Genomic DNA, 26,396 nt, shown 5'->3' with positions numbered 1-26,396 from the left:
TTAAAATCGCTTCTTCGGCGCTGGGATCGATTTGGAGGGCTAGCAAGGTGGTCAGCGTATACGCTGTTTGACACGTCTGGTATAATAAGGTCAGTGGAAGGAGAAGAATTGATCACTCGGTATTGGTCGCTTGGTTGACCAGTTGTTTGCGTGCACTTTTCGGCGGTGCACGCGACAACGAGTTTTTTGCCGTGTGGGGGTTGCACTTCCTGCAACTAGGCTTATAAGTATCGGCCCTGCCACAACCATAGCAAAATACCCTACGTTCGGCCATGCACTCTTGGTATCGATGGCCTTTGCCACCGCAATTCCAACAGACGAACTCTACGGCTGATACTTCCAGATCTTCTTCTTCACCTACTTCTTCACTATCTGGGGCAATAGATTCGTCTAATATAGCATTGACTTGGCGGCGTGGTAAAGTTCGGGGGCCGCCAGGGGAGGCTTGGTTTTAGCTACGGACTGCATGAATATTTCTCGCGTTCGGACCAGGTGACGTAAGGATTTCACCGTCGCAGCCGACTCATATAAAATTTCATGCTGTATCTCAGCCAAAAGGTTTGCTCGCAGTGTCTCAACCAAGGCTGCCTCAGACATGGGCTCAGACAGTTTGTCTGCCAATGCGGCAATTACGCCATAAAAATCATCAAAGGACTCGTTTGGTCGCTGTTTCCTTAATTCGATCTCTGTTCTGATATTCCTATCTGTTCTATCGTCTTTAAATTGGCCACGCAAGGCTAGGCATAGATCTGCCCAACGGACTTCAGGGACACTTTTATGATACCGCCAAAACCACTCGCTGGCGCTTCCATCAAAGAGGTTACTGGCGTATCGAGCTGTTATTTCAAAGTTACCGTCCAAAGTTTGCTTTGTAAGTGCTTCAATACGGTAAATGAAGTCCTCAATCGACATACCAGCCTTTCCCGTAAACCGCAGTTTCCAATTAGACATTATCTGGCTAACACGATCTGCCCGAAGGGATGAAGCGGAGGAACCTGTGGAAACTCCTGAGCCAACATTACGGGTTTGCCCCAAATTCGAGGGTGACGAACTATTTCCCGATTGATTAATCCCCGGCACTGGTACCTGTTCACTAGTGGACAGCCGAAAAAGTTGCTCGATCGTTTGCTGTTCTAGTTCTGCTACCGGTTGCATCCGAGCTGCATTTATGTTCGGGAGGGTACAGATGCCGTACTTTGAAGTCCATCGGAAATGGCTCGAACTAGCCGGTTAGTTTGATCAGCCATGCTGGTCGCCAAAATTCGGGTTTGCTCTACCATAGCTACTCTAATCGCGTCCACTATGGACTGCTGTATAGTTTCCGCCATAGTGGCCTGATTCTGTTGAGGGTCGACGGAGATTGGAGACCTGTTGGCATTCTCTGAGTTAGCCATCTCAAGAGGGCTTAACGCTTCAACTCTTTTGCTTGGACTTCTAGTCTGAAGGGACTGAGTAACAGATGGCATTCGTGCTCTAGACGTAGACGGACCAATGGGACTAAGATTCTCAGCTGAGGCCGATGTGATGTTCAGGTCTTGCTGACAAGTGGGACACTTCCGTTTGTTACCACTTTTAGCGGTGAAGCACACTCTGTGGAAGGTGTGCCCACAACTGGCCGACAATAGTTGTATCTGGTAAACGATTACTTCGGAGCAAATTTGGCAATGTTTCCCCGTGTCTTCTGAGAGGGCTAAATTCTCCGTACTACGAGACACCACCATTTCGGTTTGGGCACCACCAAGTATGAATATATTAGATATATATAGCAAATGCAAAAAAAATAATACAAAAAAAAGTCACAGTCAATAGATATGTAGATATCAAAACAGTTTAGGAGCCATGCAATCGTTTTTTGGGTAGGAATAGAGTAAAGCGGATTGCATTGTTTTCGGGTAGGGAAGGGACAGGAATAGGGTAATCTACTTATAACTGAAATCTGCCTCACAAGTTAATCCGTGGCAGGATAAATAATCCCTCATCCAGCGAAATCTAAAAGGTCAGATCAGAAGTATTGGGGCTGAGAAAGGTGCTGGATTAGTTCCACTAATCATCAGGTAGTATGGGAGTCCGATGTCACCTAGGCTTACCGAGGCTTGCAACCTCAGTAATCTTCTCAGGGGTTCCTCGGGACAGCCAAAACCCAGTTAATTAGGGGCAATCTTCGTAGAATTTCATCATAAACGATTTGGAATGCGCTCTCCTTTCCTGCAGTAGTGTTCTCGCTTAGCTCCTATAACAATCTTCAACTAGTTGATAGGCTAAGCTCGACCCACGGAGTTATACCCAATATAAGTTATAACACTTCCAGTGTATCGGACCTACTGCACGCCAATATACCCTGCACGATACTAGGCCCTGTAGGCCATGATGAGCTTACACGGATCCACAGTATCCACTGGATAAGTTGCAGAGGAAAGACGAGCAAAAAACCACAAAAAAAACGGTCTGGCAAGGATAAAAGTCAGGTGTTACTTTTGATCAAGTTATTTCTTTAAATGGGGCAAGCCGGATCGGGCCCCACGTTGGGCGCCAAAATAAGATAAATGTAGCATATCACATACAACGATTGTTGTGTGTGGCGGTGCCACTCGAGCTGGTCGGGGGTGTATCGGGCAGGACTGGTGCACGCGCTGGCTCCGGCTGTATGATCGGTAGTATGGGGGGTTCCTATACTGGTCCTTTCCTATACGTGCTCGCGTCGATACCTTATCTTATTATTATTTTTTTCGCGTGCGATACCCTGCGTATGACCGTATGACTAGTGTTAGGGGGTTGGGGAAGGAGGATGAGGAGGCTGGGGGAATTAGAAGGGACAAAGGAATTAAGGGGACAGGGAAGTGGGCTTCCGCGTTGCATATCCGAACCGACGGGTAGCTGTGCTGGTGTTGGATGCAACAGCCATGGCCCTCCCAACCTTGATCATCCTAATTCCGAAGAAAATATGGCTTATGGATGATCCCTTTTCTCGCCGGGGGTCATACCTCACTCTCCCTCATCGATCCCTGCATGGCTCCTAAACAAAAATCTTCTAACAATTCATTTCCAAATCTTTAACAATATTTATTTTTATCGATAGTGCCTAAAGCTAAATACATGGGTAGAAGGAAAATGATATATAGTTATGGGGTGAGTATAAGCTAGGGCAATAAGAGAATTAAAACTATAGGAATAATAATTTTAAATAATAGGAATAAAATATATGATCTCAAAAACAGGTGGTAGGGTACTGGGAATAATTTAACGAATAATAACAATAATAATGAATATTTAAGTAGGAACTTTTGTAATTTAAGATTTCTTCATTTTCGGTATTTTTGTATTAATGCAGAAGTAAGGGTAACTAATCACCGTCGCATAGGTGTGAAGCACCTGCTGCCGCTGATCTGCGCTTACAGCTTCCAAAGCTCTTGAGCTTTGCGTGGGCTTAAGGCCTCTTTACAACAAAAAAAAAACTCCAACATAATTTAGGGAAAAATCAAAGACTACGGGCGACCGGGCTCATGTATGGTTTTTTCTTTTGTCTCTTTATGTTAAAAGTTTATAAACGTTAACTGGGAGTTTGTTCACTTACGTACTTTCATGTTCCGGCCACGTCCAAAAGATCTTTCGGCGAGGGGAATACCTGTAAGTTTTAGAGAGAGAGCACACACACATGCACACGCATGACCACGGCTAACACCAGATTATCTTGATCTTCTTTTTCTTTTTGTTTAGGGCTTTTTTTTTTTTGAGCATATATAGTTCATAAATCAAATTATTCCATCTTTAACTTCTATATTTTATACTTTATTCAATATTTATTCGTTTATTTAGATTCGTTGGGGTAGGTCTTGATCCATAGACCAAGGTGTGGGCGCACGGAAAAAGCTCCAAGCAGCTGGTTTCGTTTTATATGCACAAAGGGGTCAACGGCCTAACAAGCGCACATAAGTTCTTTGGGAATAAACGCACAATGGGCCACAAGAGCATCATACGAGTTCTGCCCGTTCCGTTGGGGTTTATTTAATACATTTAACCTTCACATGTCATGATCTGGCTTTTAGGTTAGGGCGAAGCACGGTGACAAAAAAAATTCGGGTCAGGGTCTCTTTTTCCTTGGACGGGTCTGGTTATTCCTGGCAAGGAAGATCACTTGGCACTTTTTGTTTAAGGCTCTTGGCCCGGTGGCTGGATGGCTCACTCTCGGTCGCGACGGCTCGCGTTGGGGCGGCGAAGAGCTCGCTGCTGCCGGCGCTAAAGCTCGGAAACGGCTGAGGGGCCGCTCTCTGTCGGCGCTGAAGCTCGGGAACTGCTGAAGGGCTCGCTGTGGTGGATGGCGTTGGGGCTTTAGGTGGAGCTTCCCAACTCTACGGTGGACCGCGTTGGCGGAGGGCGTTGGGGCGTTGGGTGGAGCTTCCCAACTCTACGGTGGCCCGCTTTGGGGCGATCGTCAGAAAATTCGCACCATCCTCTGCACCGTGGATCGGGGATTGGTTTCTCGTCTGGGTGGATGGGGTCTTTCTTCCGAAAGGCCGGCGGATCGTGCTGGTCTCCCAAGAACTTTTATTTGATTTTTACCTTTTATTAATTTTTTTTTTTTTTTTGAGCTGGATAAGTACGTCCGTACTGTTCGGATACCACGAGGAGAGAGACAGCTGCTTCTCCCGGAAATCAAGGCCTCATCCCCTCGTTCTTCCCTTTTTCTTTATCGATTTGTCAAAATGACAGTGGGAGGAGGAGGCCGATTAAAACGTCAGCCAAACAAAATAATATGGGCAGCCCACGGTGACGAAGCGCACCCAGTAGATGGCGTGTTAAAAGCTTAGCTTTCTTGGACCCAACAGAAGACTTAGCCTATTCGCGTAGCATAATTTTAGGGAAAATTAAGACGTCGATGCAAACAATTTTTTCTTACAACAAGCGCACTACAATGCATATATGTATATGAACCGTATAAAAACACTTATCTCTCAATTGTAATTTTGCAGATACGATATAATGTGATTCCTCTCTTGTTTCGCTTTGTGCAATGCATGAACTACTCTGGAAAGAACTTTATACATCATGCATATACACATAAAAATACACAGAAAGATCAACAAAAGTGGAATTACTATGATTAAATAATAAAAACACGAGAAATGCAATTACCAATAAAAACTACCAGCAAAATACGTAACAAAACTCAAGAATACCCCAAATGAGCTTTTATTCCTTGCGATCGATAGGGATTATGCGATTACCGATATCCTGATGATCGGATTTGAATCCTTCGATATTCGATAGAAAGGCAGTTTTGTAATTTTAAAAGGCTTTATTCAAAATTCGTGTGCGTTATAAAAATTGGTTTCCTGTATACATGATACTTTCCAATGTGTAAATATCTCTTGTATATATATATATATATATATACTAAAGGTGTATACATACTCTATTTGGTCTATTGGCACGGCAAAAGTGTTTGGAGTTGTAAATATCGTTGCATTGAAATCTATTCTAGGCACTTTTGAGTCTGTTGCAATCAGTTGAATGTTCGTATTGGGGCTACATTATGCTTTCATACTTTGTGCAGTCACATTGAAATACTGTTAAGTGGTTCCGTTCGGAGTTTGTGTGACATTTTTCATGGAATCCGGCTGCGTACACAGGTGGGACTGCAAAAGGGCAAGTCCTGCTTGACACAGAATCGGCCACCGATCAGCGACTTCGAGCATTGGACACCAGCGCAGACAAAGCACTGACCATGCCAGTGGATGTCGCCCCAGGCCACACCCTGGTCCGCCGGACCGATGGGCAGCTGACACTGCCTGCAATTGACGGCAAAGAACTTGTCGTAACACTGCAGACACAGCGGCATGTTGGACTTCTCGTCGGGAATGTACTGCTGACCGGCCAGCGGCTCGTCGCACTGGTAGCAGCAGAAGTGCTTTATGTGGTACGTGGCGCCCTCGGCGGCCGTGTACTCCTTGGTGAAGATCAGCTCGTCGCAGGCCTTGCAGCGTGGAATCTTCAGCTTGATGGCCAGGTCGCGGCCACAGTACACCTGTCCCTGGTGGAAGAAGTAGACCAAGTCGGCCAGCAGCTCGCGGCAGGTGTGACACTTAAAGCAGCCGGGATGCCAGGCAATCTCCTTGCCGGCACGTTCCGCCTTGACGGCCACCTCTCCGCAGCCAATGGGCTGACTGCAATCGCCGCAGTTGATGGTGGGCACGGGCTCTAGGAAAGCATGAATAGTAGGATTAGATTGGAATGGGGATGTGCCCTCTGAATAATCTCACCTCTCGCTGTTGGCTCGGTGCCCTGCAGACGCAGCTGCTGGAACTGCTCCGGCATGCCCGCACAGTTGGGATACATGTTCATGTCTTCGATGCCTGGAATGGTGGTGAATTTTCCCTGGCCGGGGGTAAGATCATCGCTGCCATAGCCTGGGGTCGAGGGCTTCGAATGGAAGCCGGAATCGCTGCTCTGCGAGGTGGGCAACTCCCCGTAGGGCTTAGCGTAGGCAATGTCTCGACTGGCATTGGCCATGTCAGCGAACACCTTGTCAATGTCGTCGAGGAGCTGCTCGTCGTTCAGCAGCCAGTCGTGCACCTGCTTGATGGGCTGCAGCAACTGGCACTTGTCGTGTTCAATTCCCTTGTCCTGAAGGGTGCGGAAGAGACGGTCATAGTACGGACCATTGGCCACCGCCGAATGGAGCATATTCCTGTCTACTCCGACTTGCTGCAGCTGCCCCTTGGTTGTGGGCGACAATCCACGCAGCTGACTTAGGCTCTCCACGGCAGCTTTCGAGCTGGCAATGATTACGGGCGGAGGAGGACGTCCGGCCCGCGCCTCTAGCAGCGCCTGTTTTAGGGGCTCCGCTTGTATTATCTGGGCAAAGACTGGATCGCGCTCATAGTCGATGTTGGCCGGCAGACCGCAGTCGTAGACAATGGTCGAGACGCCGCCGAACTTGACGCGTCGCATGGGCGTGTCCTGTCGCATTTGGGCACCGAATCTGGCCTGCACCGGATTCTTGAGCGGCAGCGGGGAGTTGAAGGGAGTAGCTGGCGAGGATTTTAGAGGCGTTACCGCTGTCATGGGTGGGGGACAGATGGTGTTGATCTCTGCCCTAAATTGTGGATTGTTCACGTACTCCTTGCGAAACTCGGCGATGGGGCCCAGCTTGGGATCCCTTGAGATGTTCAGGTTCTTCTCCTAAAAGGGCATTTCAGTTGATGAAGTTCATCAAAATCAAGTCCCAAGTGTCTTCTTACCTGGAGCATGCCCAGCACTTTGTCATAGATGACGCCATGGGTCACGAGACTTTGCAGCGCTGGCTTGCTGATTCCCAGCAGCTTCTCCTTGGTCTGTGCGTGGAGGGCACCGTTTTCCTCAAACTGAGTTATAGAGTCGGTCAAGGGTTCCGAGAAGGCCACAAGCAGCTTGGGCTGGGCATTCGCCTGGCTGGACAAGGCATCGGTCACCTTCGGATTGGACAGTAGCTCTGTCAGCGTGGCATCAGCTACGGGCGAGAGGCCCAGGTATTGCCAGGTCTTGTTGGCCGCTTCCGATTGGATTGGGGGTGTCACATGCTCAACATATCCATGGGTCAAGCGGTTGCCAACGCGCACAACAATTCCCTGGCCCACGCATTGCTCGCGCAGCTTCTGCACATACTGCTGCAGCTGGCGGGCTTCTGTTTCGGACAGACCATCGCAAAGAGCTGCATCCAGATCGTGCGGAGGGACCTGGAACTCCAATTGCTGCTTCCGCCGGTGGGCCGCATCGCTGCCAGCCACGGGTATCTGGGCAGGACCCAGTTTCTCCATGTAATCCGTCACCACATCGGGAGCCGCATTCGGGGGAACCCACTCCAGTTGCACCGGCTGGCTGGCCAGGGCCTTGATTTTTATATCTAAATGGTATTTATTGTAATGAGTTACTCGCTTTGTTTGCGATAAACCACTTACATGCTGGCTTCGCCCTTATCTGGCCAAGAATCTCGAACTGTGCCCACCCGGTGGCGTCATCATCCGTGCACATGTGTTGATTCTTGCGACACTTGCAGTTGCGGCAGACCTTTCGCCAGAAGTGAAGATCCAGGCCCGGACATTTGTCTTTGCACTCGGTGCAGGGTGCTCCGGCCCCCGACTCATGGCCCAGCTTTGAACGCTTCAAGAGTTCGCGACGGTTTTCCAACTTCGACAGCCATTCTGGTGCTGTGGGTGTTTCCACGCACGAGTTGGGGCTCTTAGAATCGGACATGTTTGGGCAATCAGTGTAAAGGATTGACTGGCAGGTGACTCATATCCTGGGAGTAGCCGGCACCCTTAAGTTTTAGTTGAATTGATTTTTGTTGTCTATAAATGTTGTCTATGTGACCGCGAATTCAGCGAAAAAATATGCCGTCTGACCCCCAAAAAATATTATTTGCGGTATATCGGTATATAATGGTATACTTTATAAATTTCATCAATCTATTAAATTTTATTTTCAAAGGTATATAGAAATCCAATAAAAGCAAGTGTTTAAAATAAACCAGTCAAGTAGAAAATTGATTAATTAATCGGATAAAACTATGTGGGCACGGCTCAGAGATCTTTTTAGCTAGTAATATTCGACGGAATATCAAAAACGAGGAATTTGTATAATTGAACTTCAATTCGTCAGTATATTTACGGTATATGTTGACAATGAGACGGTATATTTTGGTATATTTCTGAGGGTCGGACGGTATATTTTACCGATAAATCCGTGGTCACACTGCCGCCAATTCAATTGCAGTTTTTTCGCAACAAATTTTAAATTTAATTAATTAACTAGAACGCTAATAAACAGTGGTAATAAACGTCATTGATTAAGCCAATCGTAAATGTGTGTACTGCAGCGAATTATAGCCAAAACCGCGCTGCCATTCTCTTGGCCAAAGCAGCTTAAATTGTTTGATGCAAATTGCAGGAATACGAATACAGAAAAAAAAATAGGTGAAAAACTGCGTCCCACTGAAAAGTGAAAGTGCAGCAGGGGAGAGACTGCGGATTGGCAGTGCAATATCTAGACCAAACAAGGCGCTGAACACTGAAAAAGAAATAGCAACTTATTATGTACGGACTACAATAAAATACGATAAAATTTTTACCGGTTCTGTTTACAAAAGCAAATTGGCTTTGGGCAACAATTTGATTTGGCGTTGAAATTCGCACGGTGGTTGTTTTTGCCCCCAGAGCTTGCCTCTGGGTGTGTAAGTGTATGAGAGTATACGTTACTGTGTGTGTGTGTGCGTGTGGCTCTGTGTGTTTGTGGGTTGCAAGTCAATATGAATGCGTTCATAAAAAGTGATTTCTGTGTGCTTTTTGCCCGAGGGTTGTTCGCCCGCCTCATCATGTGGTCCCCGCTTAATTGATTTTGATTGTTTCAGATAGCCAAGCTTCCCTGCATTGTTTTCCACCGCTCGTTTGCTCGCAGCCAAATTTCACCAAAGCTTCGGACACGGGCATCATGACCGAAAAGTACGACGGTAATGGCGACTTCTCCCCGTACAATGATGACGACAACGAGTACAGTGGCAAGCCGCGCAAAAGTACTGGAGGTGGTGGGCCCGGTGCCCACAACGGTGACAGTTCCGCCCACGACCATCATGGAGGCGATGGCAATGGAAGTGTTCAGATAAACGAGAAGGCCAATGAGTACATACGCGACTGCATGGCCGAAAGGAATCGCATGGACCGAAAGTTTCCCATTGGCGAGAAGCTTTTGGATGGCGGTAAGTGGTCTTGAACTCCACCTCCCACTACCAGATTGATTGTCCAACTAACATTGTACATTGCGTCCGTCCCTTACAGAGATTGAAAAAGTCCAGACAACCGGGCGCATACCGTCGCGGGAGCAGAAGTACGCGGACATCTACCGGGAGAAGCCCCTTCGCATATCACAGCGCGTCCTGGTGCCAATCAGAGAGCATCCAAAGTTCAATTTTGTTGGCAAACTTCTGGGACCCAAGGGCAACTCGCTGCGCCGCCTGCAGGAGGAGACGCTCTGCAAGATGACAGTGCTGGGCCGTAATTCCATGCGGGATCGCGTCAAGGAGGAGGAACTGCGCAACTCTAAGGACCCCAAATATGCGCACCTCAACAGTGACCTGCACGTGGAGATATCAACGATAGCCCCGCCAGCAGAGGCATATGCACGGATCGCCTATGCCATGGCCGAGCTGAGGAAGTATCTGATACCCGACAGCAACGACATCATACGCCAGGAGCAGCTGCGCGAGCTAATGGACAGCACCAGCCTCAATGACAATGACAACGCCAAGAGCGGCTACAAAAAGGCCCCCCACATGCCCAGTGGCAACAATCTGATGAGCGGAGGTTCCGGAGGTCCCACTAACAACCCTGGCGGTCCCAAAAACACACCGCACCATAATTACAGGTATTAATATATCATAGAAAATAGATGTTCACTTTTTAATCGTTTGGCATTATATTTTAGGGGCTCACAGCAGTCGTCGTTCAGCAAAAATGTGCTCGCCCCCAAGCAAAAGGTGATGTCCATACTGGAAAAGGCCAGAACGGCCATGGATGAGACATATGGGTGGGTCACAGTGCCTTTCTACCACAGATTTAGTGGATCGGTATTTAACCTGTTGCATTTCTTACAGAAGAGGCTATGACGATGGCATTGGCTATGATCCACATCAGTCGTACGACAGCTACTCATATGGCTCACACGGCCACGGGCCGCCCACTAGTATACTGGGCGGTGTGGGCAGCATCAATAGCGGCGGCGGGCGTGGTGGTGGTCACTACGATAACACAGATTATGAGCCGGAGTACGGTCGGCGGGACTACTATCAGCATTCACCAAGCTATACAGGTGAGCTGCCCTAACAATTTCCACTGCGGAGAAACGCTTTAATGGGGCTTCCATTTATAGCAGGCGGGGGTGGTGGTGGCGGCGGAGGAGGTGGAGGCCATGGCTCTGGGGGCGGTGGCTCACAATCGAATGCAATTGGCAGCACTGGCCTTAGTTCCAACCACAATCGCAGCCATGTTAACAGGTGAAACTTACTGGGCCATAGCAGTGCCGGCGGAGGTCGAGTGAGCGGCGCGACAAGTGCCACCAATCCAGCATCAGCAAACCACAATCTGACGATGAAAGCCCCAACCCCAAGCAGCCATAACCACAGCAAGAACTTTACGCCAAGCCCCGGAACTGAGGGCCAAAATGCGAAGAACAGCACTCCCAACTACTTTTACCACGCCAGTGGTAGCTCCAAGGTGAGCAAAAACTCTATGAGTAGACATGATGTCGACTAGAGATCTATGCTTTCAGCCAAATCAGCAGCAACTTCATCAGTCGCAACCAAAATTCCCACCGCAGCTATCAGCCCACAACAACATGAACAACCACAACCCAAATAAAAACACCACTAATTGTAACAGAACCACGAACAGCAACAGCAACAACAACAACAACAACAATAATAATACCAGCAACAACTTTCACCAGAGCAATAGCAACAACGATGTTTCGTTCTCAATATCCGCCTATATTCGTACACTCAACCAAATGGATTCCATGCCTGGCCAAAAGAGTGCCAATACCACCACAACCCATGCCAATGCCAATGCCAATGCCTATACGAGAGCAATGCCAAACGTTGGCAACAGCAGCAAAACTCACACATTAGACAGCAAAAATAACAACAGAAACACCGCTACAAGCGCTACAGTGCCAGATATGCTATTAGTAAGGTATTGAAAAGAAATTTTAAAGAACAGAACAACATCACCAAGCAACCATTCAAAAGAGAACGAACTCCTTCATCCTTGCACACAATAAACCGAGTCAATGCAAATAGATGCGTCAATGTGATGCGATTTTAGCTTTCTTAGATTATTTGTAATGTTTAATTCGTAGAATATGCCTAAAGCTATGATCATTGGTAAATCCAATCATCTATTTGCATTGATCGACAACAAGAACATCTCTCTAAATACAATTAACATTCTCTTACAGACCTGCTTATCCTTCTTCGCTACATATTGGTACATTTCCGTTCTTGCCAGTGCAGTTTTTCTGATTTCAACAATACAACAACTACATCAACAACAACATCAACATCAACAACTACATCACAAATACTTTGTACACTTAAATGCATAAGATGATATAGGGATGACGAGGGAGAAATATTTACAAAATGGAAACATACAAAACATATACATACATCTATATATACTATACATATATATATATTTTTGCGTGCAAGGATTAACGTTCTATGAAGATGAGGCTGGATCTACAGATTGAAACTTACTTTTGCGTGGGCAACAAACGATAAAATTGTGTCAAAGATGGATATATACACACACACACACATATACATACATACATATATAAGTATATATATATTGTCCGATTTTTTATCTATATTTACACGACATCTTCAAGATAATGGAAAGATTACTTAGAGCTACAATCGATACGGCAGTTGAATCAATAATTAGGTTCGCGGCCCAGCTCAAAGCTGGGATAGTATAACAGACAAAGCAAATTCAACTGACGAAGCAAGACAAAGCTATGTATAGGGATAGACCTGGGGCTGAGGGTCCGGTCGGGTGGGGTCGGGTCGGGTCGAGACAAAATCTATGAGATTAAATAACTAAATAAATATTAATATATACATATATACAATACATGAATATATGAAATAATTACAGAGGGCACATTTGAAATCATAATTTTATTTATATATGCATATATATTTGACAAAAACTAACGATAAAGATAAAGATACGGATAAAGATCAAGATAAAGATAAAGAATATATATATATACACATACAAATTATAATATTTACATTATTAACTGAGATCGCCTAGGCTTACGGTGAGGCAAAACACAAGCAAACAACAACAACAAGAAACAAACGATAAAATACCTAAACGAAGTTATGTAATACACGACATTTCAACATAAATTAAATATATCGAATACTAAAACGAATACAAATAACTAACGGAACACATGAATACACGTAAAATATGCGAATAGGCGAGTTATTCAGAGATTGTGAATACCAGGTCCATATACGGACAATGCTGCAAATGATTACTTTATTAAAACCCAAGATACGACAACAATAACAGAGTAAAAAGAATACTTAAAGCCAAACGTAAATCATAATGTAACGAAACCATAATGAATACTCGATTAATTTACACACATATGCGAAATTAAAGTTAAACCGACAGCTAACTAATACGATATTATAACAATATTAAACTATGTATGTACTTAACCCGCGACACGGGACAGGGCAAGCGGCGAGGAACCTATCCATTATGATCATTCTGACTTGAAGACAATGAAACGGATAGCTCTTGCCCGCCGTCCCTTAAATTCAATATAACTCTGAATACCAAGAATCCAAACCGTTACGAAGCTCGAGTTTTTTGTTCTGATTTTGAAACCATTAATGAAGATTCTGTATAGTGTTTAAGTAGAAAGAACAAGCGTGTGCCAAATGTATGTAGGAAAGTGGTCAGGTCAGGTCAGAAATGAATCGCATCGGGGTCACCAATTGACACACCCATAATTGTTATTATTTAATACTTTGTTTAATTTATCTTTGGAGATCCGAGCGAACCAATTCAACTTATACTAATGCAATGACTTAACAAATCAAATCGAATAAAATTAAAATTAAAAGAATATCTTGTCCAAAAACTTAAGAAACATTTACTTACAACCATGTGAAACGTTAAATTGTTGAAAACAATTAAAATCTAGTTTTTAAAACAATATCAGTAATAAATGAAATAGCAAATAAACAAAGGAAATGCAACCATTTATTACAAATAATTATTGTTGTTACAAATTATACAAAAAACTCTAAAAAATAAAGGTAAACAATTTCAATAATAATAATCGAATAAAAAACTTCCCCCGCCCTAACAACAACAATAAATATATATACACTATATAGATATATATACTTACAAAGAGAATTCAAAGAAATAATATATTGCGATTGAGATTGAGTTATTCTCATTAATTATTATATGTAAAATTAAATAACACAAATAATAAATAAATCAATAAATATATTTAAAATGTATGGAAAATTAATAAATTCGAATTTGTGTTTACATTATTTATGATCATTTGGGAGATTGTAAAGTGCGCGAAAGAGTAGCTGTTTTTAACGAGGGACTAGTCATTAAAAGGATATTACTGTGGCAGATACCTGCTTACTGAATTTATAATGTATGGAACTGTAACCCTTACCCATTCATAAAAATTTATGATACTCATTTCCATGGTCCCAGTAGATGTCGCTGTAAAGAATCCCTTATCCAATCTGCAAATTTTCCAGGAAATCTAATGCTTACCATTGATTCAAATTCATCCCCATCAGTAAAAATGCCTTTCTTTATCTTTTTCTATCATAATTTATATAAATATAGTGGTTTATTTGTTGTTTTTCGCTCATTTTTATATTGCTTCACAATAATTGACTAGAGTAAACAGCTTAGGATTACGCGGATCCCAGGGTGACACACCCCGTAGCTCGGGAGTGATCATCCCCTAGGTTCCCTCTCGTTTTACTTGCAGTGAGATCGCAGCAAAGTGACTAGAATGAGGGGCGGAGGCCCGGCTCTCTCGGTTAGGCGTGCAGTAGGCCATCGCTCTGGCCGACTAGCTTTCCGAGGAGCGTCTGGTACAGCGGCGACTCGGTGGGGATGCCCTCGCTCTGCAGGAAGAGGAGAGTCTCTCGGGCGCACATGGCGAAACCAAGAGCCTCGGCCTGGCTGCGCTGGCCAGGAGTGGGTGGTGCGAATTGGGCAGCCACCTCAGCGTCCAGGTTGTCATCGTCTAAGCTCTCTGCTTCCTGGTCATCCTCCTCCTCGTCAGCCACCGCTGCTTGGTAGCCATCGCGCTCGTCCAGGTCCTGCTCGAAGGCATCCAGCTCCGACTGCAGCTCCATGATCTTCTGCAGGGCCTCGAGCAGAATTCTGTTGGGGGAATCTTCCTCGGATCCCTCTGCTGGCTGCTCGGCAGGTGGGGTCAAGGGTCGGTGGCGCTTCTCCGGTCCTCCTTGCTCTTCTGCCTCTTCCTGATGTTGTGGATGCCGCTGCTGTTGCTGTTGTGGGCGCTCCTCCGGCTGCTGCTCGTGCTCTCTTCTGCTGTGCTGATCCGCACGCTTGCGCTTCATGATCAGCTTGCCCGACATGGCTGGCGGAGGATTAGATAGATACTCTGGCTTCGATCTGGGATGGGTTGGGAAGGGATTCGACTGTCCGCGGCACAACCTTCGTTTAGCTGGCGATCGCAACGACTGACAACTGCTCCGATCCGAATGCACCCCGGCAACCAACTGGCAACTGGCGACTGGCAAGGGGCAACTCCAACCCCAAGTGCCACAGGAACCAGAGATAGCATAGCGGAGTGGCAGGGCGGCGCGGTGGCATTAGGGGATGTGACGACGACCCAAAGAAATTAAAAGCAAAGTCCAACAACAACAGCAGGAAAAAATTGTTGCAGCTGTTTGAATTGCTGCTGCCGCTGCCGCTGCGGCAGCTGAAGCGGGAAGGCAACAGGATACAGGCCAGGAGCAGGAGCAGAAGCAGCAGCAGGATATTGCAACAACCCCTGGCAAGCTGCTGCTCTCTGGCTGCAGCCGCCACAGCAGACGCAGCAGCGCAGTGGCAACAGCCTGGCTCTCGCTTCCTCTACTTCTACCACCATTCCATGTCCTGCCACGGTCCCCCTCCCTGTTCCTTTCGTGTCCCTTTGCCCTGCCCTTTCCCTTTCCGTTTGGCTGTTGTCTCGTGGCTGTTCATCCCGAATCGAACAGATCCCTTCGGTTGGGTTCGGCCACAAAGACTGCATGCTGTCTCCTTCTTTTGCGGCAAAGATGGTTACAGAAATCTTTCGACAAAAGCTCTTCGCAGCAATAAAGTGATTCCATCTCCAGGGGAATCTCAGGGTACATAAATACATAAATATTTTATTTATTTTATTATGAAGAAAGTCTTCATTTATTATTTTATTATAGTAGGGTATTCCCCGCTCGGTTATGGCTGGTCGGATCGGGCATTTGCAGCTGGCACGCTTCACATTCAGCTCTTCGATTTTCGTTGCCCCCGAGGACTGTGCCGAATGTCGACGATTCGTGAGTTTGACCTGCCATTGCAATGATAAGTGCACACCTATACCTATGTGTGTGCACTGAGAGAAATTAGGGGTAGCAGCACCCAGGTTTTTCAGTTGCCATGGCAATTAAATATCAATCAAATCTTGTTTACTTCTGCCAACCAACGAAACTCTTGCTTTATTGTTGCTATATGAGCCACACATACATATAGGTATTATATTGGAAAAATTCAAAGACAATAAATCGAATTGCTGCAAATATTTCAAACAAACAAATCGTTATTTCTTTTCATAAGCTTGCCTATTTTCAGCCTGTATTTCCTCCTTATGGCAAGGGAAATAGATTGAGTATTAGATTGATTTGTGACATAGTTTTTAATCAAACTGGAATTGAATTGTTAGAGGCATAAATTGAAGCATTCTGAATGTATTTTTGGTCTATCATATCCTTAGAGATTGTATAGAAATAATAGCCTTTAGGAACTATCAATCAATAGTTTAGTATTGTTATTATTGTTGGATCCGTACTATCTCATTATGTATCCAATCATATCACATTGTGTATCATATATCTATTGTTTCATTGAATTAGTCGATGACTCACTATATATGTAATATATAATTTACCGGATATTCAATATGTTTATAGCAATATGCAGGCATGTATTGTGTCAACCACAATAGCCTCATATATTCTTTTATCTCTTTATCATCTCTCACTTGATATTGTGTAATATTTCATGTTGTTTTTCTTGCGCTGCTCTGTTTTTCCGACACTCTCGATTACGTGTTAAACTTTACTAAGCATTTTTGTTTTATTTTCGAACCAACCCAATTGGTTTTGTTTAGTTCTCTTTTCTTTTTGGGGTATATTTAAACGACAAAAAGGCGAGGAAAGTGCTGCGAGTACCTACCTATATATTCGTCCAAGTAATTTAGGCCCATCCAGCTCTGTGCTCGCAGAGCTGCCGCCATCTTCAACAGAGCCCAGCCACATAATACATCATCCACTGGCCCAGCTGTCGACTGACTGCCTCAGATGTGGGGACATACGTACGTGTGTATAGTATATACTCGAGCCGTGGGCACATACATACATATCTGATTGAACAGTTTGAAAGATCGCGCGGCAAGTGGCAGCAAATAATTGAGGTAAGATCGAGTGAGCGTGAGTGTGTGAGAGCATTAACTCGTGTCCAATTGAATGATCATCACACAAGCGAAAAACCGAAACAATTATAATCCCGTCATTGGGCCTCATACTGACAGACATTTTTGCCAGCAGACGCATAAATCTTTCCAAACTTTATCTATCAAATTTTTTTGGGTTACCATGCCGCCCAAATGCATCATAAATCAGAGCAGAACAAGGAGCAGCTTTGTTATCAATGAAATTGGATTTTATTTCAAAAACAAATTCTTGAAAAGCACATTGTGTGCGATCACAATATTCGGTTTCAGTGCGATTGGACGATCTGATCCAAAGTTTCGCTAATTAAGGGGTTTTCTCTATCTCGCATTTCCATTGCCATTACCCATTTCTATTACTGGATCCTACTATATGTACATTACTGTAAGGTTCTGTGTGATTCCCGTAAAAGCTTGCGATCATTTGTGCCAACGTGGGAAGATCAAGATCTGTTTTGGCAATTGCTTTGGGTATTTGGCGACAAGCACTTGCCCCTTTGTGATTGGCATTGACTCAGCAGTATAGATACAGATATACAGCGTAATATACGCTGTATAGGCTGTCCCCTCGATTATCTGCACCACAACCACCAATTCATCTGATTAGACACTGAAGAAGCGGGGGTGATAAGCGCTCTTCTGACACCGCCCCCTGAACAAACAAAAACCAGAATATAATAATGCAAAAAAAAAAAAGGTTAATAACAAATAAATAATGACGCTCCCAGAGCCACAGAGCGGAGCAGAGCAGAGCGGAGTCAGAGCCAGGGCCGAAACGTTATCGCAATCTATCCACTCCGCCCGCTCGGCGAAACAGTAAATTTTGGTTGTCGGTTGTCGGCTCTCAGTACTCCGCTCGGTTATAACGGTTGTGTGCCGTGCTGCTGTTTTGGCCAATTTCGGGTCAGTTAGCCCGTGGATCGTGTGACGAGTGCATGTAAGTAGCGTTCAACGGCCTGCCCCTACCTAAATTCACGGCCAAATCGCTTGGTTTCTGTCTCCGTCTCCGTCTCCGTCTCAGTTTCGGTTTGAGTTTCGTTTGAGTTGGCAGCGTCTATCGGAAACAGATTTCGTTCAGAAGTCTCATTAGCCAGCCATTAGCCGCACAGAGAGCCAAAGAGCGTTTCAAGCTCAACTTCAGCTCCGATTCATCGCCATTACCATTCACAGCTGTGAAAGAAACCAGTTAATTGAGTGGCTGTCCATGGCAGTAGCCAAAAAAGTTCGATCGCATGGAATCGGATGGGTGAATGGGGTTCAGCGTGTATTTGCACACGCAGAGCTTGATAAGCTGCCGATTAGATTTAAGGCACTCCATAAACCATACTATTAAATGATTCGAAGTGCGATTTTGGCGGGGCTCGTGATTGATAAATATTTGCTAATAAGTACTGCCAGTGATAACATCTCAAATTAGATGGTTAGCTGAGCGGAAGGGCTTGATATAACCCTTCAACTGTTATCATTTGGTATTTGATTTACGGCACTGGATTGGTTTAGCTGTTTAATCACACGGATAACCTTTGCCATTCCAGTGCGAAAATGCCATCTGCCCGGACCTTCTTCATCGCCGCCTGTTCGCTTCTGGCCGTGCTGGCCCCGACAGCCCGATCCAACCCCATTGATCCAAAGATTGCCGATGTCGCCACGGAGATCATTATCCTGCACAACAATGACATGCACGCCCGGTTCGAGCAGACGAACGTGAACAGCGGCACATGCTCCCAGGAGGATGCCAATACGGACCAGTGCTACGGAGGATTCGCCCGAGTGGCCTATGAGTGCGTACGCTGAATATTTGGCCCTCGGACATTTTCTAATCTACCAAATCAACCTTCTTCTTCTCTTACCCCAAAAAAAGAGTTCGCAAGTACCGCAAAGAGGCTGAGAACGGTGGACCTGCCGTCCTCTACCTGAATGCCGGCGACACATACACTGGAACTGCCTGGTTCACCATCTTTAAGGATGAGATTGCCAGCGCCTTCCTCAACAAACTCAAGCCCGATGCTATCGTAAGTGCTGGCGCTCTCCACTTTTGCCGAACAAGACTAAATCCCCACCTCCTTTGCAGTCGCTGGGAAACCACGAGTTCGATAAAAATGTCGAGGGTCTAATCCCGTTCCTGAATGACGTGGAGTTCCCCGTGCTGGCCTGCAACCTCAACCTGACCAACGAGCCAGACTTGGCTGCCACCAAGTCGTTGGCCAACTCCACCATCCTCGAAGCAAATGGAACCAGGATCGGCGTGATTGGCTACCTCACGCCAGACACCAAAATTCTGGCCTCCAAGAACAACGTGGAGTACGTAGATGAAATAGTGGCCATCAAGTGAGTTCATCCCTTAACATTTATGCATATCCGAAAAGAAGATGGAGTGACTATTTCATTCCACTTTAGTGCTGAGGCAGCTAGGCTTAAAGCTGACGGCATCAAGATCATCATTGCCTTGGGCCATTCGGGCTACCTCAGGGACCAGGAGATAGCAAGGAGCTGCCCGGAGGTGGATATTGTCATTGGCGGACACTCGCACACCTTCCTTGACTCCAGCCAGCCCGTGGCCGATCCCACGGACTCTGATCAGGAGGCCGTGCGTGGGCCCTATCCTACGACAGTGGTGCAGGAGAACGGCAAGAAGGTGCCAGTGGTCCAGGCCTATGCATACACAAAATATCTGGGCAAGATCCATGTGCAGGTGGGTGCCACAACTAAACCACTCTGTAGCTAATGATAACCGATAACTGAATCTATATATTCCCAGTTCGACGCGGAGGGAAATCTGCTTGAGTTCGACGGGGCACCGATCCTGCTGAATGCCTCCGTGGCCCAGGAACAGGAGCTGCTGGACCTGCTGGAGGTGTACCGACCCAATGTGACCGCTATGGAGAACTCTATTGTGGGCTACACCAAGGTGCATCTCGAGGGCGGCAACGTCTGTCGGATGAGGGAGTGTAACTTGGGCAATCTGATCACCGATGCCATGGTTTATGCGCGCGTCTTGGAGGAAGAGGGTGGCGAATACTGGACAGATGCACCCATTGCCCTGATGCAGGGAGGAGGTTGGTCAATCACTTCAAAGTGCAAAACCCATTCCTGTTCCGACTGTATGTAACTCTGATTTCTCTGTAGGAATTCGAGCTGCGATTGAGAAGGATGCGGACGGAAATATCACGGGTAGCGATCTCCTTGCCGTCCTACCCTTCGAGAACGATTTGTTCGTCACGAGGGTGACGGGCAAGACCTTGCTGGCGGCTCTGGAGCACTCGGCTGGAGTGAGGTTGCTCGATTCGAATGGCGGGTTCCTGCAGATGTCGGGCCTGCGGGTGGAGTACAACTACAACAACGCCGAGGGTCAGCGCTTGGTCTCCGCGCAGGCGCTCTGCGGCGACTGCATCGTGCCCTCGTACAGCAGGGTCAACGAGAGTGCCAACTACTTCGTGATCGTGCCCCAGTTCCTGCTCGAGGGCGGCGACGGTTACACCTTCACCGAGCAGAGCGACCCCCTCAGCATTCGCATGCAGCGCAACGATATAGTCTCCGTTATCGTTTACCTCACTCAACGGCACTACGTCTATCCCGAGATCCAGGACCGTATAGTCATCCACGAGAAGGACGACAAAGATTCGGGGGCCAACATTGTGGCGTCCATCGCCCTCATCCTGATCTCGTCCCTGGCCACCAGATTCATAAACTAAACAAATCCTTCTCTTCGTATCCTCCCTCCATTGCAGAGCACATGTATTGTATTTTATGAAATTATGTAAACGTTTGCCACTAGCTCGATTTGTAGTCATATTCGTCATATGTATATTGTATGCTCTTTCGTTCTTCCAATTACGGTCTTATAGGTTCAACCAGGACATACTACTATCTAGGCATATTTGCAAATACATTTTGTGCAAAATCGTTACTTAAATTAGGAATACTTTTTTTGATTTCCATTGGGAATAAATACCGCCTATCCGCTAGAGTTTTGTTCTATTTGCGTGACAGCTTTCAATGGGAATATTTGTATGCTTTGATATAACAACTACACTTTGTTTCGCGACCGATAAGATACGACAGCTTCCATGCTGTGATAGCCTGCTTTTTGAAAGAGCAAGATATTATACTCTTCCAAAGAGTAGTAGTAATTTTGATTAGGATTTCCCACTTTAGAAGATATTCTTGATCAGGGAACGATCTGATCTAAAGATAAACCAACCGCACAACAAGTTGCTACGGCAATGATCGATTCGAAAGGGTGTCAAAAGCTTCGGCACCCGAAGCTGGGCAAGCTTTCGCATTTATAATTAAGTTTGTGTCGTGGTCACTAGACTCTTACTTTCCATGGGCGAGCATTTGAGTGAGAGAGATGGCAGCTGTGAATGAGAATGAGAAATGAGACGCTGCGCTCTCATTGCATAACTTCGCGAGTGATAAGACACGACGACAGCTTCCCTTAAGAGAGAGGGAGGGAAAGAGAGAAAGTTCTTTCGCATGCTCTCCATTTATTGCCGAGGCGATCTTCGTTACAGGCATGAACAAGCAAATTCCGATAAAAGTCATAACAAATCGGACCGGCACATTTTGCACCCGCCCGGCATCGGCAGACCGTGCTCGACGCTCAGTGCGATCATAGACACTGCTTGCAAAGGTTGTATTTATTTTAATCGCGTACAATCAAGAAATTATTGTAAATTAAATGGGATCACTAACTTAACTCCTTACCTGAATTTGGTAGAAGTAATTGCCCATTTAGGGCGGGTGCCATTCGCGTGAAACAAAAGTGATTTCTATAGTCGATCAGATTTAAATATTTTGTGTGCACTAACCAAATGGAATTCCTCAGGTGTAAATTCCAAAACTGCCATAAACTTTCGTTCTAGCTAGATAGCTATGGGCTATGCCGAATACAAGCCCTTAAATATTTTTTGGATATTCATTGAGGTCCATGTGTGCTTAGTGTCGTGATATATCGTTTCGCTTGTTGATCCCTAAACAGCTTATTGTTTCCTATTACATTATCTAATACATATAATGGGTAGAAAAATCCCCTGCTAAGCTACAGTCTGGAAAGATTTTTTGCTATGATTGATGCCGCCTGTATCTGTGTCTATCAAAAGTCTATATGTATGCGGGATAGTCTAGAAACCACAAGTGAGATTATATTAAGTGATGGCATTAAGTGATTTATACATAAGTGGGGAGTGAAATGCTTTTGTCGCCTGCACCCAAAAGTTGACACAATTCTGTTTCTTTTGAAATTCCCAACCCAAGCTCCGGCTCAAGCTGTGCACACAGCTTTCAGTATATCTTTCAGAATTTCAAAACGAAATATAGGTACATATGTGTGTGAAATTTATTCATTTCTGTATAAAAACACGTACATTTGAGGGTTTTGTTTTGTGCAAAATTTCCAGGTGATTTATGCGTTTTGTGGTATTTATTTACATTGCGAATACCCGCCTGAATTGATATTGAAATATGGTTTGTTTTCCGTTACCCAATTTATTGCCCTCTTTTGTTTATCTCCCTGAGAGCATGTGGCGCCTCAAACTAATTGAAAACTATTTTGCTGGGGATTGATCAAGGAGATGAGATCTCAGATAGTTTTTTAATTGCCTGACCGCAATATTTTGCCGGCCACTGTCCCCCCCCAAAAAAGTCATTGGCTCACGCTCCAAATGATTTTTTGCTGAACAAACAAATTAATTACGTTCAAAGTGGCATTGCGGGGCGACTCATCATTTGAATTCAGTATATATGTATATATTTTTTTCGCACTTTGTGCTAACTTGCTTGGGTTTGGGTTTGAATTTCGGTTTCCGTTTCAATATGATATGGTACATGGGCAGAGAGATCTTATATACGGGTGCAGATATCACTCGAGTGGCTGCGAAAAACCACTTAATATAACTATAATTAGCCAGTCGCAAAGAGTCTGTTCTGGGAGAAACTAGAAGATGAACATGGAGTGTCATTTGTCACTTAATTAATTGCTAGTGCTGTAAAAACATTGTACGGACAGTGAACGCTCTCCCAGATAAATACCAAATACGTGAATAGCTATCAAGAGCTTTTTGTTGATCAAACAAAGATGCTTAGACCTATAAAGATTTGAGCGACAATTAACAAAAGTTTGTTTAAGCGTTACAATAATGAAAATATCACCTTTAATTTCCTGCAGCTCAAAGATGATCCTACACTGGGCTTACGGCATTCTAGTAATTCTTTTAGCCCACCGTTCTGAAGGAAATCCCATTGAGCGCAAGGCAAATGTGGCTACAGAGTTCATTATCCTGCACAACAATGACATGCACGCCCGGTTCGAGCAGACGAACGTGAACAGCGGCACATGCTCCCAGGAGGATGCCAATACGGACAAGTGCTATGGAGGATTCGCACGAGTGGCCTATGAGTAGGGGGAATTTCTATCCAATCTCTGGAACAATCAGCTAATATAATCCCTTTCTATCAGGGTTCGCAAGTACCGCAAGGAGGCGGCGGATGGAGGAATGCCCGTGTTCTACCTCAATGCTGGCGACACTTACACGGGCACCGCTTGGTTCACCATCTTCAAGGACAAGATCGCCAGCAGCTTCCTCAACAAACTCCAACCAGATGCTATTGTAGGTCCAGAGCTCAAGATCTGCTGAATTCTTAATCTCAATATGTTCTTTTCTAGTCCTTGGGTAACCACGAGTTCGATGAGAAAGTGGAGGGCCTAATACCCTTCCTCAACGAGGTCGACTTCCCAGTGGTGGCCTGCAATCTGGATATGAGGAAAGTGCCCGAGTTGGCTGCCACCAAACATTTGGTTCCCTCTACGATTCTGGAGACCCAGGGCACCAAGATAGGTGTGATTGGCTATTTGACGCCAGATACTAGACAGCTTACCCTCCAGAGCGAGGTGGAGTTCTACGAGGAAGTTGTTTCCATCAAGTGAGTTTGGTTCTTGGCTTAGTTTGGGATAGTTGTGATCCCTAATCGCATCCCACTTTTGACAGTGATGAGGCGAAGAAGCTGAAAGCTCAGGGCATCAAGATAATCATTGCCCTTGGCCATTCTGGCTATCTGAAGGATAAGGAGATAGCCCAGAACTGCCCCGAGGTGGATATCGTTATTGGTGGCCACACCAACACTTTCCTCTACAACGGCGCCCAGCCCGATATAGAACACATTGAAGGTCCCTATCCCACAGTGATCAAGCAGAAGAGTGGCAAGGAGGTGCCTGTGGTGCAGGCCTATGCCTACACAAAATATCTGGGCAAGATCCATGTGCAGGTGGGTGCCACAACTATGCTAGTCTGTGGCCGATAACTGAATCTATATATTCCCAGTTCGACGCTGAGGGAAATTTGCTTGAGTTCGACGGGGCACCGATCCTGCTGAATGCCTCTGTGGCCCAGGAACAGGATCTGTTGGACCTTTTGGAGGTGTACCGACCCAGCGTGATACATCTGGAGAAGTCGGTGGTGGGCCACACGAAGGTCTACCTGGAGGGACGAAAGGAGGTGTGCCGCGACAGGGAGTGCAACCTGGGGAACATGATCGCCGATGCGATGGTCTTCAGTCGCGTGCGGGAGGAGCAGGGCGGCGACTACTGGACCGATGCGGCAATCGCAGTCATTGTGGGAGGCGGTTCGTAGGATGCTCCAATACTCCATTAGATCCTTTTGTTATCCTGGAGTTCTTTCAACTTGCAGGCATACGCAGCTCGATCGAGAAGAAGTCCGACGGCTCGATCACCGACAGCGACATCCTGGCTGTTCTGCCCTGGGGCAATGACCTGTTCATGACCCGAGTATCTGGCAAGACGCTACGCAATGCTCTTGAGCACGGGGCGGCTGCCCGTGGCAAGGACTCGGACGGCCCCTTTCTGCAGGTCTCCGGTATCCACGTGGTCTACAACCCCAGCAAACCCGAGGGCCAGCGCGTCGTCTCGGTGCAGGTTCGATGTGCCGCCTGCCGCATTCCCACCTACAGCGACCTCGACGACGCGGCCTTCTACAATGTGATTGTGCAGGAGTTTCTGTTCAACGGCGGCGATGGTCATGTCTGGAAGGAGGCCAACAACCCACAGCACCAGCGTCTGCAGCGGAAGGACAATGAGGCCGTGAGACAGTACCTGCGGGAGCGGGACTACATCTATCCGGAGGTGGAAGGACGCATTATATTTAAGGGCGCTGCAGGTGGCCTCTTTGCCTCTGTGTCCCTGCTTCTGCTATCATCCTTGGCGATGCGTGTCCTGAGCTAAACTTCTGTTGGTATTTCGTTATTAAACTTTTGTGTGAGTGTTTTTTAAACGTTTCTGACCCATCAGATCAGCATAAGAAAATTAACAATGACAGTATTTAGGATTTCACAATTTATGAAAGAGTTCCATAGACCTTGAAGACAGCTCGTTCGATGTTGTCAATAAACCAATGTGATTCCAAAAGGTAGTCGCCGTCCGGAAAGGGCAAAACCGCTGATACCTGATGATCTATGACGTTGGTGGCCAGCTGATCCACAATAAGATCGTGCTGCAGTCGAATGGTGATTATAAATATAGAATCAGATCAAGCTGGAAGGATCAATAACTTACATGGTAGGGACATGAATGGTTCAAATTGGAGCTCTTCTCAAATATGCCGAATAAGTAATTAGCGACTGGATTAGACTTTCGATTATTCAATAGTTTACAGGCATCGAGGGTAATATTGTAGAGAAATGGTTTGTAGCCATTTAACCGTTGGTATAGTGCAGCATTAACCTTAATAATTCCAATAGAAAATATAATTTAATAACAGAAATAATAGGGTATACGCACCTTAACGTTGGTAATAGGAGGTTGTAGCAAATGAAGTTTTCCGGACAGATATTTGTAGCTCCGATTGACCGACTTCAGATAGCAATAATCTATAGTGCAGTATAGTTTATCCACACAATTGCATTTCAAGTTGGTAAATTCAAATTTTGATGTGATCTTGCATAAAATATTTTGAGCAATTATTGGATCAGTTTGATATATTAAGTGGAGTTGTATAGCTGATACATACCTCGCTGATAAAAAACAGCATCCAAATGAGCTTAAACAGGTTATGCTTAGCACGCATGTTGAG

At 45.7% G+C, this 26,396-nt stretch overlaps 4 protein-coding genes and 1 pseudogene across 5 annotated transcripts; 3 read left to right on the top strand and 2 right to left on the bottom strand.

Annotated features, from left to right (window-relative positions):
• Positions 1-5,281: 5,281 nt before the first annotated feature.
• Positions 5,282-8,394, bottom strand: LOC108159009. The gene is made up of 4 exons (XM_017291883.2): positions 7,935-8,394; positions 7,239-7,879; positions 6,258-7,179; positions 5,282-6,195 (listed from the first exon to the last, which is right to left on the bottom strand). Exons 1-4 carry the CDS (start codon positions 8,227-8,229, stop codon positions 5,603-5,605), a joined length of 2,451 nt encoding a protein of 816 aa, XP_017147372.1. The 5' UTR covers positions 8,230-8,394; the 3' UTR covers positions 5,282-5,602.
• Positions 8,395-8,977: 583 nt separating this feature from the next.
• On the top strand, positions 8,978-13,830 carry LOC117187704 (annotated as a pseudogene).
• A 585-nt stretch (positions 13,831-14,415) lies between these two features.
• Positions 14,416-15,535, bottom strand: LOC117187706 (RNA polymerase II degradation factor 1-like). The gene has a single exon (XM_033390418.1). It carries the CDS (start codon positions 15,200-15,202, stop codon positions 14,636-14,638), a length of 567 nt encoding a protein of 188 aa, XP_033246309.1. The 5' UTR covers positions 15,203-15,535; the 3' UTR covers positions 14,416-14,635.
• A 2,601-nt stretch (positions 15,536-18,136) lies between these two features.
• Positions 18,137-21,280, top strand: LOC108160265 (protein 5NUC). Of its 2 annotated transcripts, none has more exons than XM_017294140.2 (7): positions 18,137-18,250; positions 18,849-19,094; positions 19,175-19,325; positions 19,385-19,641; positions 19,711-20,005; positions 20,072-20,369; positions 20,440-21,280. In XM_017294140.2, exons 2-7 carry the CDS (start codon positions 18,856-18,858, stop codon positions 21,003-21,005), a joined length of 1,806 nt encoding a protein of 601 aa, XP_017149629.1. In that variant the 5' UTR covers positions 18,137-18,250; positions 18,849-18,855; the 3' UTR covers positions 21,006-21,280. The 2 variants fall into 2 exon arrangements, with proteins under 2 accessions (XP_017149629.1, XP_017149628.1); XM_017294139.2 differs by lacking the exon at positions 18,137-18,250 and adding an exon at positions 18,345-18,782.
• Positions 21,281-21,854: 574 nt separating this feature from the next.
• On the top strand, positions 21,855-25,625 carry LOC108160266 (protein 5NUC). Its single transcript, XM_017294141.2, has 7 exons — positions 21,855-21,946; positions 23,480-23,710; positions 23,771-23,921; positions 23,978-24,234; positions 24,300-24,576; positions 24,633-24,933; positions 24,999-25,625. The coding sequence occupies exons 2-7, from the start codon at positions 23,487-23,489 to the stop codon at positions 25,547-25,549; spliced, it is 1,761 nt and encodes a 586-aa protein (XP_017149630.1). The 5' UTR covers positions 21,855-21,946; positions 23,480-23,486; the 3' UTR covers positions 25,550-25,625.
• The last annotated feature ends 771 nt before the right edge of the window (positions 25,626-26,396 follow it).

The sequence above is a fragment of the Drosophila miranda genome, chromosome 3 (assembly GCF_003369915.1).
Source record: "Drosophila miranda strain MSH22 chromosome 3, D.miranda_PacBio2.1, whole genome shotgun sequence".
NCBI classification, from domain to species: Eukaryota; Metazoa; Arthropoda; class Insecta; order Diptera; family Drosophilidae; genus Drosophila; species Drosophila miranda.
Note: the sequence above shows the minus strand (reverse complement) of the source record. Positions and strands in the feature narration are given on the sequence as shown.

Bases quoted from the DNA above. Each gene is read 5' to 3' on its own strand.
- LOC108159009 (XM_017291883.2), bottom strand. From the start codon at position 8,229: ATGTCCGATTCTAAGAGCCCCAACTCGTGCGTGGAAACACCCACAGCA. The intron at 7,880-7,934 runs GTAAGTGGTTTA...AATACCATTTAG, and splicing joins GATAAGGGCGAAGCCAGCAT to ATATAAAAATCAAGGCCCTG. The intron at 6,196-6,257 runs GTGAGATTATTC...ATGCTTTCCTAG, and splicing joins CACCGAGCCAACAGCGAGAG to AGCCCGTGCCCACCATCAAC.
- LOC117187706 (XM_033390418.1), bottom strand. From the start codon at position 15,202: ATGTCGGGCAAGCTGATCATGAAGCGCAAGCGTGCGGATCAGCACAGC.
- LOC108160265 (XM_017294140.2), top strand. From the start codon at position 18,856: ATGCCATCTGCCCGGACCTTCTTCATCGCCGCCTGTTCGCTTCTGGCC. The intron at 19,326-19,384 runs GTAAGTGCTGGC...CCTCCTTTGCAG, and splicing joins AACTCAAGCCCGATGCTATC to TCGCTGGGAAACCACGAGTT. The intron at 19,642-19,710 runs GTGAGTTCATCC...ATTCCACTTTAG, and splicing joins GATGAAATAGTGGCCATCAA to TGCTGAGGCAGCTAGGCTTA.
- LOC108160266 (XM_017294141.2), top strand. From the start codon at position 23,487: ATGATCCTACACTGGGCTTACGGCATTCTAGTAATTCTTTTAGCCCAC. The intron at 23,922-23,977 runs GTAGGTCCAGAG...GTTCTTTTCTAG, and splicing joins AACTCCAACCAGATGCTATT to TCCTTGGGTAACCACGAGTT. The intron at 24,934-24,998 runs GTTCGTAGGATG...TTCAACTTGCAG, and splicing joins CGCAGTCATTGTGGGAGGCG to GCATACGCAGCTCGATCGAG.